This window comes from Orbicella faveolata, unplaced genomic scaffold (assembly GCF_042242905.1).
Source record: "Orbicella faveolata isolate gen_17 unplaced genomic scaffold, um_ofav_v1 contig_35, whole genome shotgun sequence".
Classification (NCBI taxonomy): domain Eukaryota; kingdom Metazoa; phylum Cnidaria; class Anthozoa; order Scleractinia; family Merulinidae; genus Orbicella; species Orbicella faveolata.
In genome coordinates this window covers 10,864,617-10,877,841 of record NW_028301564.1, presented here as the reverse complement: position 1 = coordinate 10,877,841, position 13,225 = coordinate 10,864,617, and the positions used below count along the sequence as shown (strand labels likewise).

The following is a 13,225-nucleotide window of genomic DNA, read 5'->3' as shown; positions in this document are numbered from 1 at the left end:
GTGCGCTGAAATTTAAGATGGATAAAGCTTTTTAATAAGTGATAGGGAACCTTTCGGTCAACAGAGACTGTAGCTAATTGAAGCAATTTAACAAATGAGCTATCGTGATGACCAGTTATGATAAAAGGTAAAGTCATGCACGAAATCACTAACTGTTAGTACATATAAAAGGTGCAGTCGGCCGAACACCATAATACGTAAAATAATATTGTTATAGAATCCATGCAGAGCGAAGAATATCCACTTATCCGAAAATTACCATGTCATTGCATGCTAATGTCTCTACATTTAATCCGTGTTTATTGTACTGAGTTGTAGTTATTGTAATTGTAGTTATTCAATGACGTATCGATAACAAATTTAAAAAAAACATGGATTTCAGCTTGATATTTAAATCCACACCAACAAGCAGTTCAAGGCGTTCAAGAGTCTGGAGGCGTTTAATCAAATGGTGTCGGGATTTGTAATCTCAGTTGTAGGCAAAGTAATCGCCGACAAGTATGTCGTGAGAGCAAGTGTTCGGCGCGACATTCACAGCGTATGAATGATCCTTCAGTGAACATTTGGGTCATTTCCGAAAACGATGGGACTATTTTGTCAGCCCATTGCTTGGGACGCAAAGCTGGACTGGCTGAGTCATGCTCACATATCGCGAGTGTTTTATTTTATTTAGAGGCAGCTACACGAATTCATGGCGGCAAGCTCGCTTGCACACTGGTAAAATGCTCGTGGATTTTGCCGACATATGTTAATGAAGTGCCGTATGTGAGCGCTAAGGACATCGATTTTTCATCTGCTAACAAGCTCAAAGAAAAGCTCGACCAGAAAATTGGGGATCTACAACAGCCGCAAGCCTCGAACCATACAGCAGCTTCTAGTTCTGGGACTGCATCGGCCGGCGCATCAGCGCCTCAGCACATGCAGCGCTCATCGGCGCCTTCGAAAGAGGAAATGGGTCAGCTTTATGTCAAACTCATCCAGTGCAAAATTAAAGCAGTAGCTTTAGGTTTAATCGATCCTTTTCCTTACCAATTTATCGACCAAAGCCGCTCTGTTCCAGTAGTTTTAGAGCGAAGTGTTTGCTACAAACCCGTTCACTCTCTAGCACTCTCTAGCACTCTCAGGTTTGTAGCGTCGCCGCGACTCACCGCAGAAATCCACTCGTTTCTCCTTCTAGTAGTGAGTTCCTCCTGTTCTTCCCCTTCTTCCCCTTTCCCTTCCCCTTATAGGGCTTTATCCTTTCCAACTTTGCTCGAACAGCCAACAACAACGCATAAAACCATCCCTTCTTTCTCACGTGAACTCTTCTTTGGATACGGTTTGTTTACGCTCGAGGGACACCAAGATGGCGGATAGTAACCGTTGCTTAGCTATTGGTCACGTGGGTGAAACCCAAGAATATTAAACTCCGCGCTTCGATTATCCTCAAATCGTTCAGATCGTTCAATGATATTACAGAGGCTAAACAAAATCTCTGACAAGCAGTGTCACCAAATTTTAGTTTCGGTGCTGTAAAACTACCACTCAATCTGCGCAATATTTCTCTATTCCCAATCTCGTCACTCACACGAAAGCCGGTTCGCGAAAGCCCTCTTCTCAGTATAAGTTTGTTGAGGCTGACTGAACCTTTTTAAACGATGACGTATTGTGTGACGTCATCGCTTTATCCTGGCATGCATGCATTCCTTTGGATAGTGATTTCGCATGGTTTGTCACGCTTATGTCCGTGCGCTTATGTCGCGCACAAGTTATCCCCCTGTGGAAGCGAAATGCACTCTAGGAGTTCCTTTGCTGCTTTCCTTTGCTGTTTGTAGGTTCAGCGAAGTGCTTTTAATTGTAGCTTTTAAAAGAAGATTTAGGGGTGGATTTTGGTTTAAACAGTATCGGATAAATTTGCGTTCACGGGCAAACGCATAATAAGAACATATTCCCCATACATACAAGTTTAGATAGACAAGTAAGTCGCACAGGCGATAGGTGAAGGCTTTGCGGCTTTCCTTTGCTGTTTGTAGGATCAGCGGACTGCTTTTAATCGATATGACAAGTATACAGTTCAAACAACAAATTAATTTCCGGTGAGGTAATTAGTGTTGCCAAATATTTTTAAAGATAATAAGGTGTCGATTTCAGAGAGAGTATCATTCCTTTGCGGCTTTCCTTTGCGGCTTTCCTTTGCTGTTTGTAGGATCAGCGGAGTGCTTTTAATTTTAGCTTTTAAACGAAGATTTGGGGGTTGATTTTGGTTTATACAGTGTCGAATAAATTTGCGCTCACTGGCAAACTCGTAATAAGAACATGTTGTTCATACATACAAATTTAGATAGACAAGCAAGTCGCACACGCAATAGCTAAAGGGTCTACATAAAATTTATGGATTGGTAGCGCAGTTGTACCGTTGCCAGTCTTGAAGTGAATTGAATGGGCATTGTATGGGCACTGAAATACACAGTTTACAGTAGTGATAATGAAGTCAGGGTACGATTCATGATTTACATTTTTCAGTTTTTTTCTGCAGTTTTGGAAATGTGCTGTTTTATATTTTCTGTCAACGAAAGAGTGGTTCTGATTAAACAATCGATAATCGTTTTGTCAGGGTAAAGACAATACGAATGTTCATTGATGACAAGTATACGGTTAACAACAAATTAATTTTCTGTGAGGTAATTAGCGTTGCCAAATATCTTTAAAGATAATGTGTCGATTTCAGAGACAGAAACTTTGTACTTTGCGGCTTTCCTTTGCTGTTTGTAGGATCAGCGGAGTGCTTTTAATTTCAGCTTTTAAACGAAGATTTGAGGGTGGATTTTGGTTTATACAGTGTCGGATAAATTTGCGCTCACGGGCAAACTCATGATAACATATCTTCGATACATACAATTTTAGATAGACAAGCGGGTCGCACACGCGATATGACAAGTCAAGAGAAAATGATTTTCTCTTGGACAAGTATATGGTTAAAACAACAAATTAATTTCCGGTGACGTAATTAGCTTTGCCAAATATCTTTAAAGATAAGAAGGTGTTGATTTCAGCGGAGTACTTTTTATTTGGGTTGGTACATTTCGCTGACTCCCAGCACATGGACTAACAAGATGGACCTGGCACATGAACTACTTGAATGAACCACCAATGGACTACCCTAAATGTAAACCCCTAAAATTTCTAACCCAAAAGTTTAAGAATCAGTTTGTCTGCTCATGTTTCAATCTTCTAGGAACAAGTTTTAAACGTCATCGCTTCTGCATGCATTGCGTGCCGTTTATTAGGTAAGCCGTCTCCTTTAGCATCGAACATTTATTACAGTTTCTTGTCGAGTAGATTTTATGGCCGGAGTGCTTTCTAACTGTTCCTAGTTCGCTTTGCTTTATAAAACAGCAGTAGTAGTCGAAAAACCACAGAGCACTTTGTGGCCTATTCAAAACACCACAGAGCGCTATGTGGTGCTTTAGTTTGGGATTTAACATTGAAAACTGGATGGCTCGTTGACTCGCAAATATCTCACAGCTATTTTCTGAAATTATTTGGTTTTTCCAATTTTTCACACCACAAAGCGCTTTGTGGCCTATTCAAAACACTTCAAAGCGCTTTGTGGCCTATTAAAAACAACACAAAGCGCTTTGTGGTCGTCATCGTTATCATAGCGATTCCACCGTAGGAAAAAAGATGGCGGCTGTACATTTTACCACAATGCCTTGCGAACCTAACACAGCCTATAAGGCACTAAGAAAGCCAAATGTTTATAATATTGTCCCTGTACAAAGGGCATTGAGTAGCCTGGGTTTGAAGATTTTATAAAGTTTCCGTACGTTTTTATAAACGTTTTTAAAGTTGTCGTGCGCTAAGAACTGAGAGTAAATGTACCAGTCGCCATCTCTTTTTCTACGGAGGGTTGGCTTGAATTATCTGCAATGCTCACGGATGATACAAACCGTTGCTTTATCCAAACATTTTCGAAAATTATATTTTAGGGCCTGTTTTTAGCCTGTGTTGTAAAACCACTATAATCTTGAGATTTGTATTGTTACAAAGGCAAAATAACCAAAGTTAGGATTAGTTTGAGAAATTCTATTTTTGACAGGTAAATGCCTTTTGGACATACTAATATAATACTTATCATTGCATTTACAGTGGTGCACTTCTAACACATGTTTTCAACAACTTTCTTACGGCTTCCATTCAAACCTGGCAAATCCACAATTATGAAAAGAAATGTGAGAGGTGGAGTTGTCGACTGACCAACAGGTTACATGATGCTTGATATTTTCACCATACTTAGTTCATGCATTTTGATTAGCTTATTTAAACCAAGGAAGGTTGCCACAGTTAGTCATGCACGACTGTGACTGGGTTCTTATAACAAAGATGAAAAGTTCTGTCACTCTTTTGTTCCTTACATCTAGATCCAACAAAACTATTCACAGACAACAGAGTGATTTGTGGTTCATTTAGTAAAAAAAAAGTAATGACATATTTTCTTCAGCCTTTGAGCTTGGGCTAATTTGAATAAGGCGTTGTAAATGTAGAACAATCAAAACAATTTCAGACTCATCCTTTATTTACTTAATTATTACTTATTTATACATCTGTGAAAGAAATACTGATAAAAATTTAAAAAATCTACAAAACAAATACTGATTATTCTACATCACTGTCACTAAACTCATCCTGTATTAACTTTCTGTAGAGGTCTTCATCATCATTGTCTTGTTCTTCTTGCCCTTCCTCTTGTTCTTCTTGATCCTGTTGTCCTTCGCCTTCGCCTTCACCTTTGCCTTCGCCTTCTTCTTCTTCTGCTTCTTCTTCTTCTTCTTCTAACTGCCCTTCCTCCTCATCGATCATATCATCTAATGCCTCCAGGTATGGTTTGGCCAGGCTATTAAAAATATGGAGAGGGATTTACTTCATTAATAGACACAACAATATTGTGGAAAACTGACACTTTCTGTGAACGGGCCCATTTCTTGAAACTTCCTGGCTACTACAAGGGCTTGTCAACTTACAGGGACCGTTTTCAGGCTGCTGTTTTGGGCCCAAAGCACCAAACTACCTAATGAAACTGAAATCAGTTTTTAAAAAGAGCTTTGGAATTATAATCTAAAGTACAACAGTAATAGTATTATAATTCAAATTATAAATATGCATACTGTATTTCTATACCTAAATAAGAAAACCAGTTTTTGATTAATATGATGCAAATGGAATTCTCTATAAACTCACTTCCTTCAACTTAATGTCTGCTACTTTTTCATGCAAATAGCAAACAACCAGTTGTGATTGCAGTTATCTGTCTCATTCTATATAGCAATTTTTAATTTGGTTTCAAAATTAACTTGCATTTGGGTTTGCATCACTGTGCACTGTTTTGCATCCTGTACTTTCTTTGTTGTGTTGTTTGTAATATTGTTAATACTCTGGTTCCGGTTTCAAGGCACTTCAATGAAAACTGTTCAGACATCACTTACTTCCTGTATGAGATGAAGTAATAAAGTACATGTCATTTTTGGTCTGGGACATTGACGGGGATTCTTGGACAGGCCCCAAGAGGAGCTCCCATCTGTTTTAAAAATTATATCATTAGGCTAGCAAAACTAGTGCCAGTCCCAAACCCCACATTAGAATTTAAAATCCTTAAAACTCATAGTCTTGTTGTTATTGGGATAAGATGTTCTAGGTTCTGAGCTACTGTGTCTGAAACACCTTATAAGATTAGAAGCCACAGATTCAGGAAAGCCATTCCCTAACAGGAACGTTTTAATCATTGTTATTTGTTTCTGAAAGAGAGAGCCTATTTCACAAATAGAAGACGCCTGGTGCAACAAGGCTCTAGCCCAAGCAATTTTGCAAGGCCAACGTTCATGACTAGAAAACAAGACATTCTGTCCAGTGTTTGTGTGCTTCCTATAAATGTCAGTGGATGTTCTTTTCAGAGACATGTCCAGGAAATGGACCATGCCATCTTCAAATTTGTTGACCATAAAACATGTCAGATTTATTTGGTTTGTCCATCAACGGCGTATCTTCAAAATAACGTCCATAAAACTACTCATTTATGAGGCCACTGTCAAGCATTTTACGAACAATATCATTTTGAGTTCTGTCATGATAAAAAAAAATGGCCTAATGAAGAACCCAACAAAATGCCATCAATTTGCTTGTTGAGTACTCTCTTAATTAATTTGGTGTTAATCAATTTAACATCATTAATTCCAAAGAAAACAATCTGAACAACTGTCAGGGCTTGTTGTCAGGGCTTGCAAACTCCAATTCCTCTTAGAGTGAAACCAAGTTGTTTTCCTTCCACATCTACATGGGAGAGTACCATATGTGGGTGGTGGTGGTGGTGTATCGAGTTGTGTTTGACAAACCCTTTTCATTTTTTTATGTTTCTACATATAGCAATATAAAGGAACTGTTTTTTAACTGTTTAATAAGTGTCTGTTATTTTAAGTTCAATTCCTTTCTATTTAAATGTATGTTGCATGAAAACTGTGATCTGGTGGCCCTGGATGCAATTTGAGTTTTTCTGTAATTTTGAAAAGTCAAGCCCCACTGTTTGTTATTAATATTGTATCAAAAGGATAACACCATTCTTATCATGGTTTTTCTATTGATTCCATTTCATCATTACTTAAGTGGCTCTGCAGTTATTCTGGGCACACTAACCCATGTCAAAGTTTGCAACATAAATTTTGGGGCTTTGAAGTGTTGGCTAAGAAATTTTGGGAAATATTTTGTCTTTCACTCAGTGATAATGTTACTTAATTCCATTTACTGGGGATAATATTTTTATTCTTACTGGTGTTTGACTGGACCCCATTTTTTGGACAACAACACTACCAGTAAAAAAATTTTGCTGGCATACTTTTACTCAATTTCTGGAACCAGCTTATTTTGACTTAATACAAACCATGCCCAAGTTTGAGCAGAAGTTCAGAAGTATTAAGGTCAAAGACATGTAAACTCAACTCTAACATTCACTGAAAGTTTCTATATAATTGACTCTTGTTTCCGAAAAAAGCCATGAACCCAAATTTTGTGAGAGGCTTTCCCCAAAGCTTGCTAAATCAAAGTGGCTAGTCAATTAGTGATTGTGCATAAAAAGCATTAATCCCTAGTTCTCAAAACACTATAAAATGCTTGATAACCTCCTTGAATTTTCAAAGATGCATTTTGCAACAGTATTTGGAAATAACTTTTGTGTCAAAGTCTTTCGACACAAATTGCACGGTACTGCAATATTTTGATTACAAGCTTTACTGTTGTGACTCAAAAAGAAATGGGGCACTGTTGTCAGGATTGTAAGCTACTCCCCGACTGATCTCTGGTCAGGCAGAGAAGCAGTTTTGTTGTTTACAAATTACAAATACAAAATGGGTACTACAGGTACAGGCTGAGCCATCTTTTTGCAGTTCCTTGATATATAGTTAAAAAGACAATTATTAATAATGACAATAATAATAAATAAAAATAGCAATAATAAAAACGACAACAATGATGACGACTAAAATAATAACAATAAAATTAATGATAATGATGTGCTTCAGGGCATGAATTATGCTCTCATTCATGACAGTTGGTTCATCATATTTGACCAGTAAAAGTGCTTCACTGGGTCTTTTTGTCAGAAAAGTGGAGTCTCATCAAAATGTGTGGGCACAGTTCGTGGATGTTTAAAATCTTGTGAGGGATGTGCTCTATGACTGATTAATCACCCAATGAATCACTGTTGCAACACCAAAACAAGAAGGCAAGTTTATAAAATAAAGTTGAGCATTTCTGCAAGTTGAAATTTTCACATGAGTGCTAATTGGGCAACAAAAGTCCACTAGGTAGGCCACTACCACACATTGGGCTTCATAGCTCAGTTGGTAGAGCATCACACCAGTATCGTGGAGGTCACGGGTTCGAATCCCGTTGAAGCCCTGATTTTTTCAGGCTTCTTCTTTCCATTGCCCCATGTAAAGGAATCCAAGAGGGTCTTGGATTCTGGATTCCACATTGTGGATTCCGGATTGCGGTGACTGGATTCCGGATTCCATGCCTATGGATTCCGGATTCCAGACGTTCCGAGATTCCGGATTCCAAAGGTTTTAACTCTGATGTTCATTCCTACTGCGATAGCAGATTCTGCTATTAAAGTACGAATTGAGTAAAAAAGAAAATACCATTTTCTTTTCAATATATCAAAATGTGTTAATATCCTTAAACTGGAGTTCATACGGCATCAATTAAATTAACTTTTGATAAAATAATTAACTTGTTGGGGTACCTGTTAAGAAGAGGCGTCTCTGAAGTCCACTGAGTAATCCACAACGTTGAAGCTATCTGACGAACTGTTCTCATCAAAACGATTATATCGTCAACAGAACCAAAAGTAGTAGGAATTGAAGTTTGGTGCTTTGAATGTTCAAATTGAAATCGCCTGCTAAAACTATTTATTTCTTTATTTCAGTGTTTAGCCAATACAGCTACTAGTACATTAAACAATAGCCGAAGCCATTTGTTGCAGCTACTTAAGAATTGGTTGATATAAATTTATTTACATAAAATGTCCATTATTTTAGAGTTCCGTAGGAATTTTTATACAACAAAACAATAACTAGAACATTAGTAAACCTCGTACACTCTTATGCCGCTGTCTGACACTCAGTGTTTTGTTACTGCACTCTACTTACAATCTTCGTGCAGAAAGCCCGTTCCCGTGGATTGTACTGTAATTTACTTCCCGACTTGTCGATCTCCCGCACAATTCTCGACAATTTGTTATTAAAAACTCTTGTTATATTCCCTAAGTAGTTTCATGCAGGAAATATTTGCATAAAAATATATAATTCATTGACCAAAATAAGATCATTTTTTGGCTTAGAAATTTGTGGAAACACCAATATGTTCACTAACTTCAGATAAAAATACCCTATTATTATTTCTCCGCTTGTAATGAAAATGTGGTTTATGACAAGCAAATAAATTCTCCTTTTTTCCCCTGTTAATTCCAAGGAATAAACGTTGAGAATGAATAAGTGTACAACCCTGGTTAAATAGTTGAAACACACACGAATGTCACATTCGATGACATCTTCACAATAACTACTTAGTGAACGACCACATCCCTTTTCTCCGTTCGTTGCTGACAACTGGCAAAATGCAAGCCAGAGGTGTTTTGTCAAAATTTACAGGGTTAAGGAGGGACAAACTATTTGAAAAGCTACGCATTTCAACTATTGAAACCAGGCTTGTTGATTTTAAGTGTAAAGTGATCGCAAATGATTGGGCTGAACCTAAAACGAAACGCGTTGTTCTTCGCCCTGATAAGCTTACACCCTCCAACCTTGGTGGAAGTGACTGCCCTGTCACTTCATGGTGATCATCATGATTTGGCATCTCAGCTTTGTTTTCATTCTCGCTGTCATCTTCCCCTTCGCCAACATCTCCATTTGCAATCCTGCTGAGCCTGATGTCCTCCTCAGGTGACACATTGACAGTTAACACATTTCCAGACTTTTCACAAGTGAAGTCAAGTACGCTGGCTAAAATGCACTTAGGAGAATTTTGATCGCAAACGTCGCCAGAAGTGTATGTCAAGATATCTTCCGTCTGGTTAAGCCATCTGAGCGGCACTTTGTCTCGTAGAAAATTTCCGCCATTTGCTTTAACCTGAACGTCTTCCAAGAGAATTGCAAGCCAATATGGTGACACTTCTCTTCTTCGGTTGTGTCTCACAGCAACAACATCTTCCTCCTGGTAAATGACCTGCACCCTCACATTCCTTCCTCCCATCTCATCACATGCGTCCACTGTCTGGCATGCTGCAGTGATGTCGTGGTCTTCTTCCAACAAAGCTGTGATAACAGTTGGTCTCATACTCAAGGCATAAGGAAGGGTACCTGTTTGTTCCTTTGTTTTAGACCGAACATTATCTTGCCTTACACCACGTCCATATTCTCTGACAAAATCTCTCATCGTGTCTTCTCGCCTCTTATCTTCTTCTTTGTTGCCGGTTCCTTCGCAGATTCTTGCCTGCTTGTTTGCTCGTGACGTGATGTCCGGGGGATCACTTTTAATGATTTTTTCAGGGTTATAAGAATTGGGCCCTGTGAAGTGGGAGAAGTGCTTCTGATAAATACATAGCATGTCATCTTCCACACAGCGAGCTCTCCTATATGCATATCCAATCACTGTAGGCATGTCGTGGTCTGCACGCATTCCTTTGAAAAAGCATTCCACGCCCAAGGTAGTCATGCTCTCAAAACAAATGCTGTTTAGGAGTTGCTCCTGACCTATCTCTGTAAGAGTGTTAACAAGGCTAGTCAGAGAGTCTAACACAATTTGGAATGACTGTCGAGTCGTCCTAGGGATGGTCATGTCGGAATAAATTCAAGTCTCGCTACACTCAGATAACTTCCCGGGCAATATTTGCCCATTGACAAGCAGATGCCGATAATCGCACGTGTCAGAGCTAGAGATCGAAAGAGAACGTAGCCGGAACGTACTTCTCGGGACTTCGTAATTAACCCTACAAACCTTGTAATTTCCTTGTCTTGTTTTTGTTTTTCTTTCTTCTTTATTCTTGGACTCCTGCATACGAATTCAAGTGAAAAGATAAGTTCGAGAAACAATCGAATTAATTCAAAATGCCGCACAAAGATTTCTCTTGATGTTCATATACCCGACACATGTCACACATGGATTCACGTAAGCAAGAGTCTAAAACAAACTTTTATGACTAATACATACCTTTCCCGCTCAACTTTATGCTTTCTCCGGTGTTTTCCCATCTTTTAGAATCCTCAACACAATGTCGAACAGTAGATCCAACAGTCGAAATAGTGAATAAACACACTAGCTCGAATTTCTCGCTCGCCGGAAATTTAAAAAGTAACTTAATAATTGACTGGCGCCTGCAAGCGTCACTCCATGGGGTGTACATCCTGGACAAAAATTTTAAATGGTTAAGCTTTGATTTTATCTTTAAGCAGGCTCGTCAACTACCGCTTCCACCGCAATCGCATTTATTGAGAATTCAGGACTTTCCGGCATTAACTTCTATTCCGTACATCTTGATACCGAAAACCCGGCGACGTACAGGAATAATGAAACCCCCTATGGGGCCAAGCAACTCCCGTGAACAGTGTTGACAGTTCTAAAAAAGTATGCTGTACTTGAAGTTATTTCAGGGCCAAAAATGTCACAAATCTGACACAGAGACAATACAGTGCATCTCAAAATGGTGATCTTCAACAAATGATGCATGCGCCCTGGCCTATTTAAGAATCAAAGACCACAACACCGCCATGTTGGCAAATATGATACTTTCAAGTGAGCAGTTGAGCAGATATCAAAGTTTTTACAGAGAAGGTTTCGAGAGGTAGGATTCCGGATTCCAGAGGCTAGATTCCGGATTCCAAAGGCTGGATTCCGGATTCAAAAGGCTGGATTCCGGATTCCAAAGGCCTGGATTCCGGATTACAAAGGCAAAAATATATTGGATTCCGGATTCCAGATTCCCTTACATGGGGCGATTTCCAATTGCTTAAATTGGAAAATTTACCGCGATGATCATTCTTCACTATAATCTACAACCGCAGTTCATATATGAATTATTTCATATAAACTTCACATCATCTCACTCCTCATGGGAAGATGTGAACTCAATAAATTGACCTCGCTCCCAATGTGTGGCTTCATAGCTCAGTTGGTAGAGCATTGCACCGGTATCGCGGAGGTCACAGGTTCGAATCCCGTTGAAGCCCTGATTTTTTCAGGCTTCTTCTTTCCAATTGCTTAAATTGGAAAATTTACTGCGATGATCATTCTTCACTATCATCTACAACCACAGTTCATATATGAATTATTTCGTATAAACTTCACATCATCTCACTCCTCACGGGAAGATATGAACTCAATAAATTGACCTCGCTCCCAATGTGTGGCTTCATAGCTCAGTTGGTAGAGCATTGCACCGGTATCGCGGAGGTCACGGGTTCAAATCCCGTTGAAGTCCTGATTTTTTCAGGCTTCTTCTTTCCAATTGCTTAAATTGGAAAATTTACTGCGATGATCATTCTTCACTATCATCTACAACCGCAGTTCATATATGAATTATTTCATATAAACTTCACATAAAAACAGAACTAGTTACCCAAAGGGCAAATTAGCAAGAAAGTTAGTGTCGAACACTGTATTAATAGCTGTCAAGCTCATTCTCAGAGCCTTGTGGCATCCAAAAGTTTTCTTTACTCTGCCTCCTCGACTCCTCAACCTCTCTTAATTCATTTATGTTTGTTGTGCCCCAAACCATTGCAGGAAAGAAAGTGAGTGCTTTGCAGGCTGTAAGTATACATTTAGAATACAGTAGGGTATGGTTTACCAGTTTTGTCATTTAACTGCCGTTGGTTACTTTGTAAATGGCACAAAAGTTAAGGTTGATATTTGCTACCACAGAAAGCTCAACTTCCCACAAGCTGTCTTGTTCACAGCTTTTGGGGCTTTAAATAAGAGTCACAACAAAGAACAGAAAAAATATGTACACTGCGACAAATGCTTGCATAAGTAACTATATATGATATGTAAATATCTTCTGTGTAACATGCAGCAAAAATTGCTTGTATCACTGCCATACATCTACACCTTAACCTATAATATTCAAGAGACCCTCCCAAACTACCGGTAAGTTGAGAATTTTATTTTATATCAATTTTAAAAACAAAATTATTTTGTTCTAGTGGGGACAATGGGTTGTTGACTAGTTTAATGGATACACAAGGATATTAAGCTATGCATTAAAGTGGTACTGTACAATCACTTCTTCCTCAAGATTTTGAAACTCCATCTACTAAACACTTCCTGTGCTAAATTTTAAGCCTTCATAGCAGGGATGAAAAGGAATTAAATATTAGAAACTGGCTAATTTATCCAGGTTCAAAGAAGATGTGTTTTGAAAAATAATAGCCAAAACTATAAGTTGGCTTTCTCTAACACATTTGGTTTGTAATGTTTTTCTTAGCATTGCTGGAGTACTTAGTGTTACAAGAAAAGACTCATAAGCTAACCAGATATTGAAGCATAATATAAGGACATAAGCCCTAAAATTCCAGAGAAAGTGCTGCCATTACAATTAAGGCCCATTTACGTACAGGTAAGAAAAAAATGAATTATTTTGGCAAGACGCAACTCTAAAAAAGTTATCAACACATGGCAACTAATACATATAATAGTAAGGGCTGAT

The 13,225-nt window shown here is 38.5% G+C and overlaps 2 protein-coding genes across 3 annotated transcripts in view; both read right to left on the bottom strand.

Moving 5' to 3' along the window:
- Window positions 1-3,237: 3,237 nt before the first annotated feature.
- Window positions 3,238-13,225, bottom strand: part of LOC149103226 (uncharacterized) — a 45,946-nt gene continuing 35,958 nt past the window's right edge. The window contains exon 3 of one of the 2 annotated variants that reach the window (XM_089272650.1): window positions 3,238-5,465. In XM_089272650.1, the coding sequence (XP_089128776.1) occupies window positions 5,455-5,465 (11 nt within the window). In that variant the 3' untranslated portion in view covers window positions 3,238-5,454. The remainder of the gene's footprint in view (window positions 5,466-13,225) is intronic. The other variant, XM_089272649.1, reaches the window with a different exon arrangement.
- Window positions 3,238-13,225, bottom strand: LOC110043202 (uncharacterized). The gene has a single exon (XM_089272647.1). It carries the CDS (start codon window positions 10,360-10,362, stop codon window positions 9,088-9,090), a length of 1,275 nt encoding a protein of 424 aa, XP_089128773.1. The 5' UTR covers window positions 10,363-13,225; the 3' UTR covers window positions 3,238-9,087.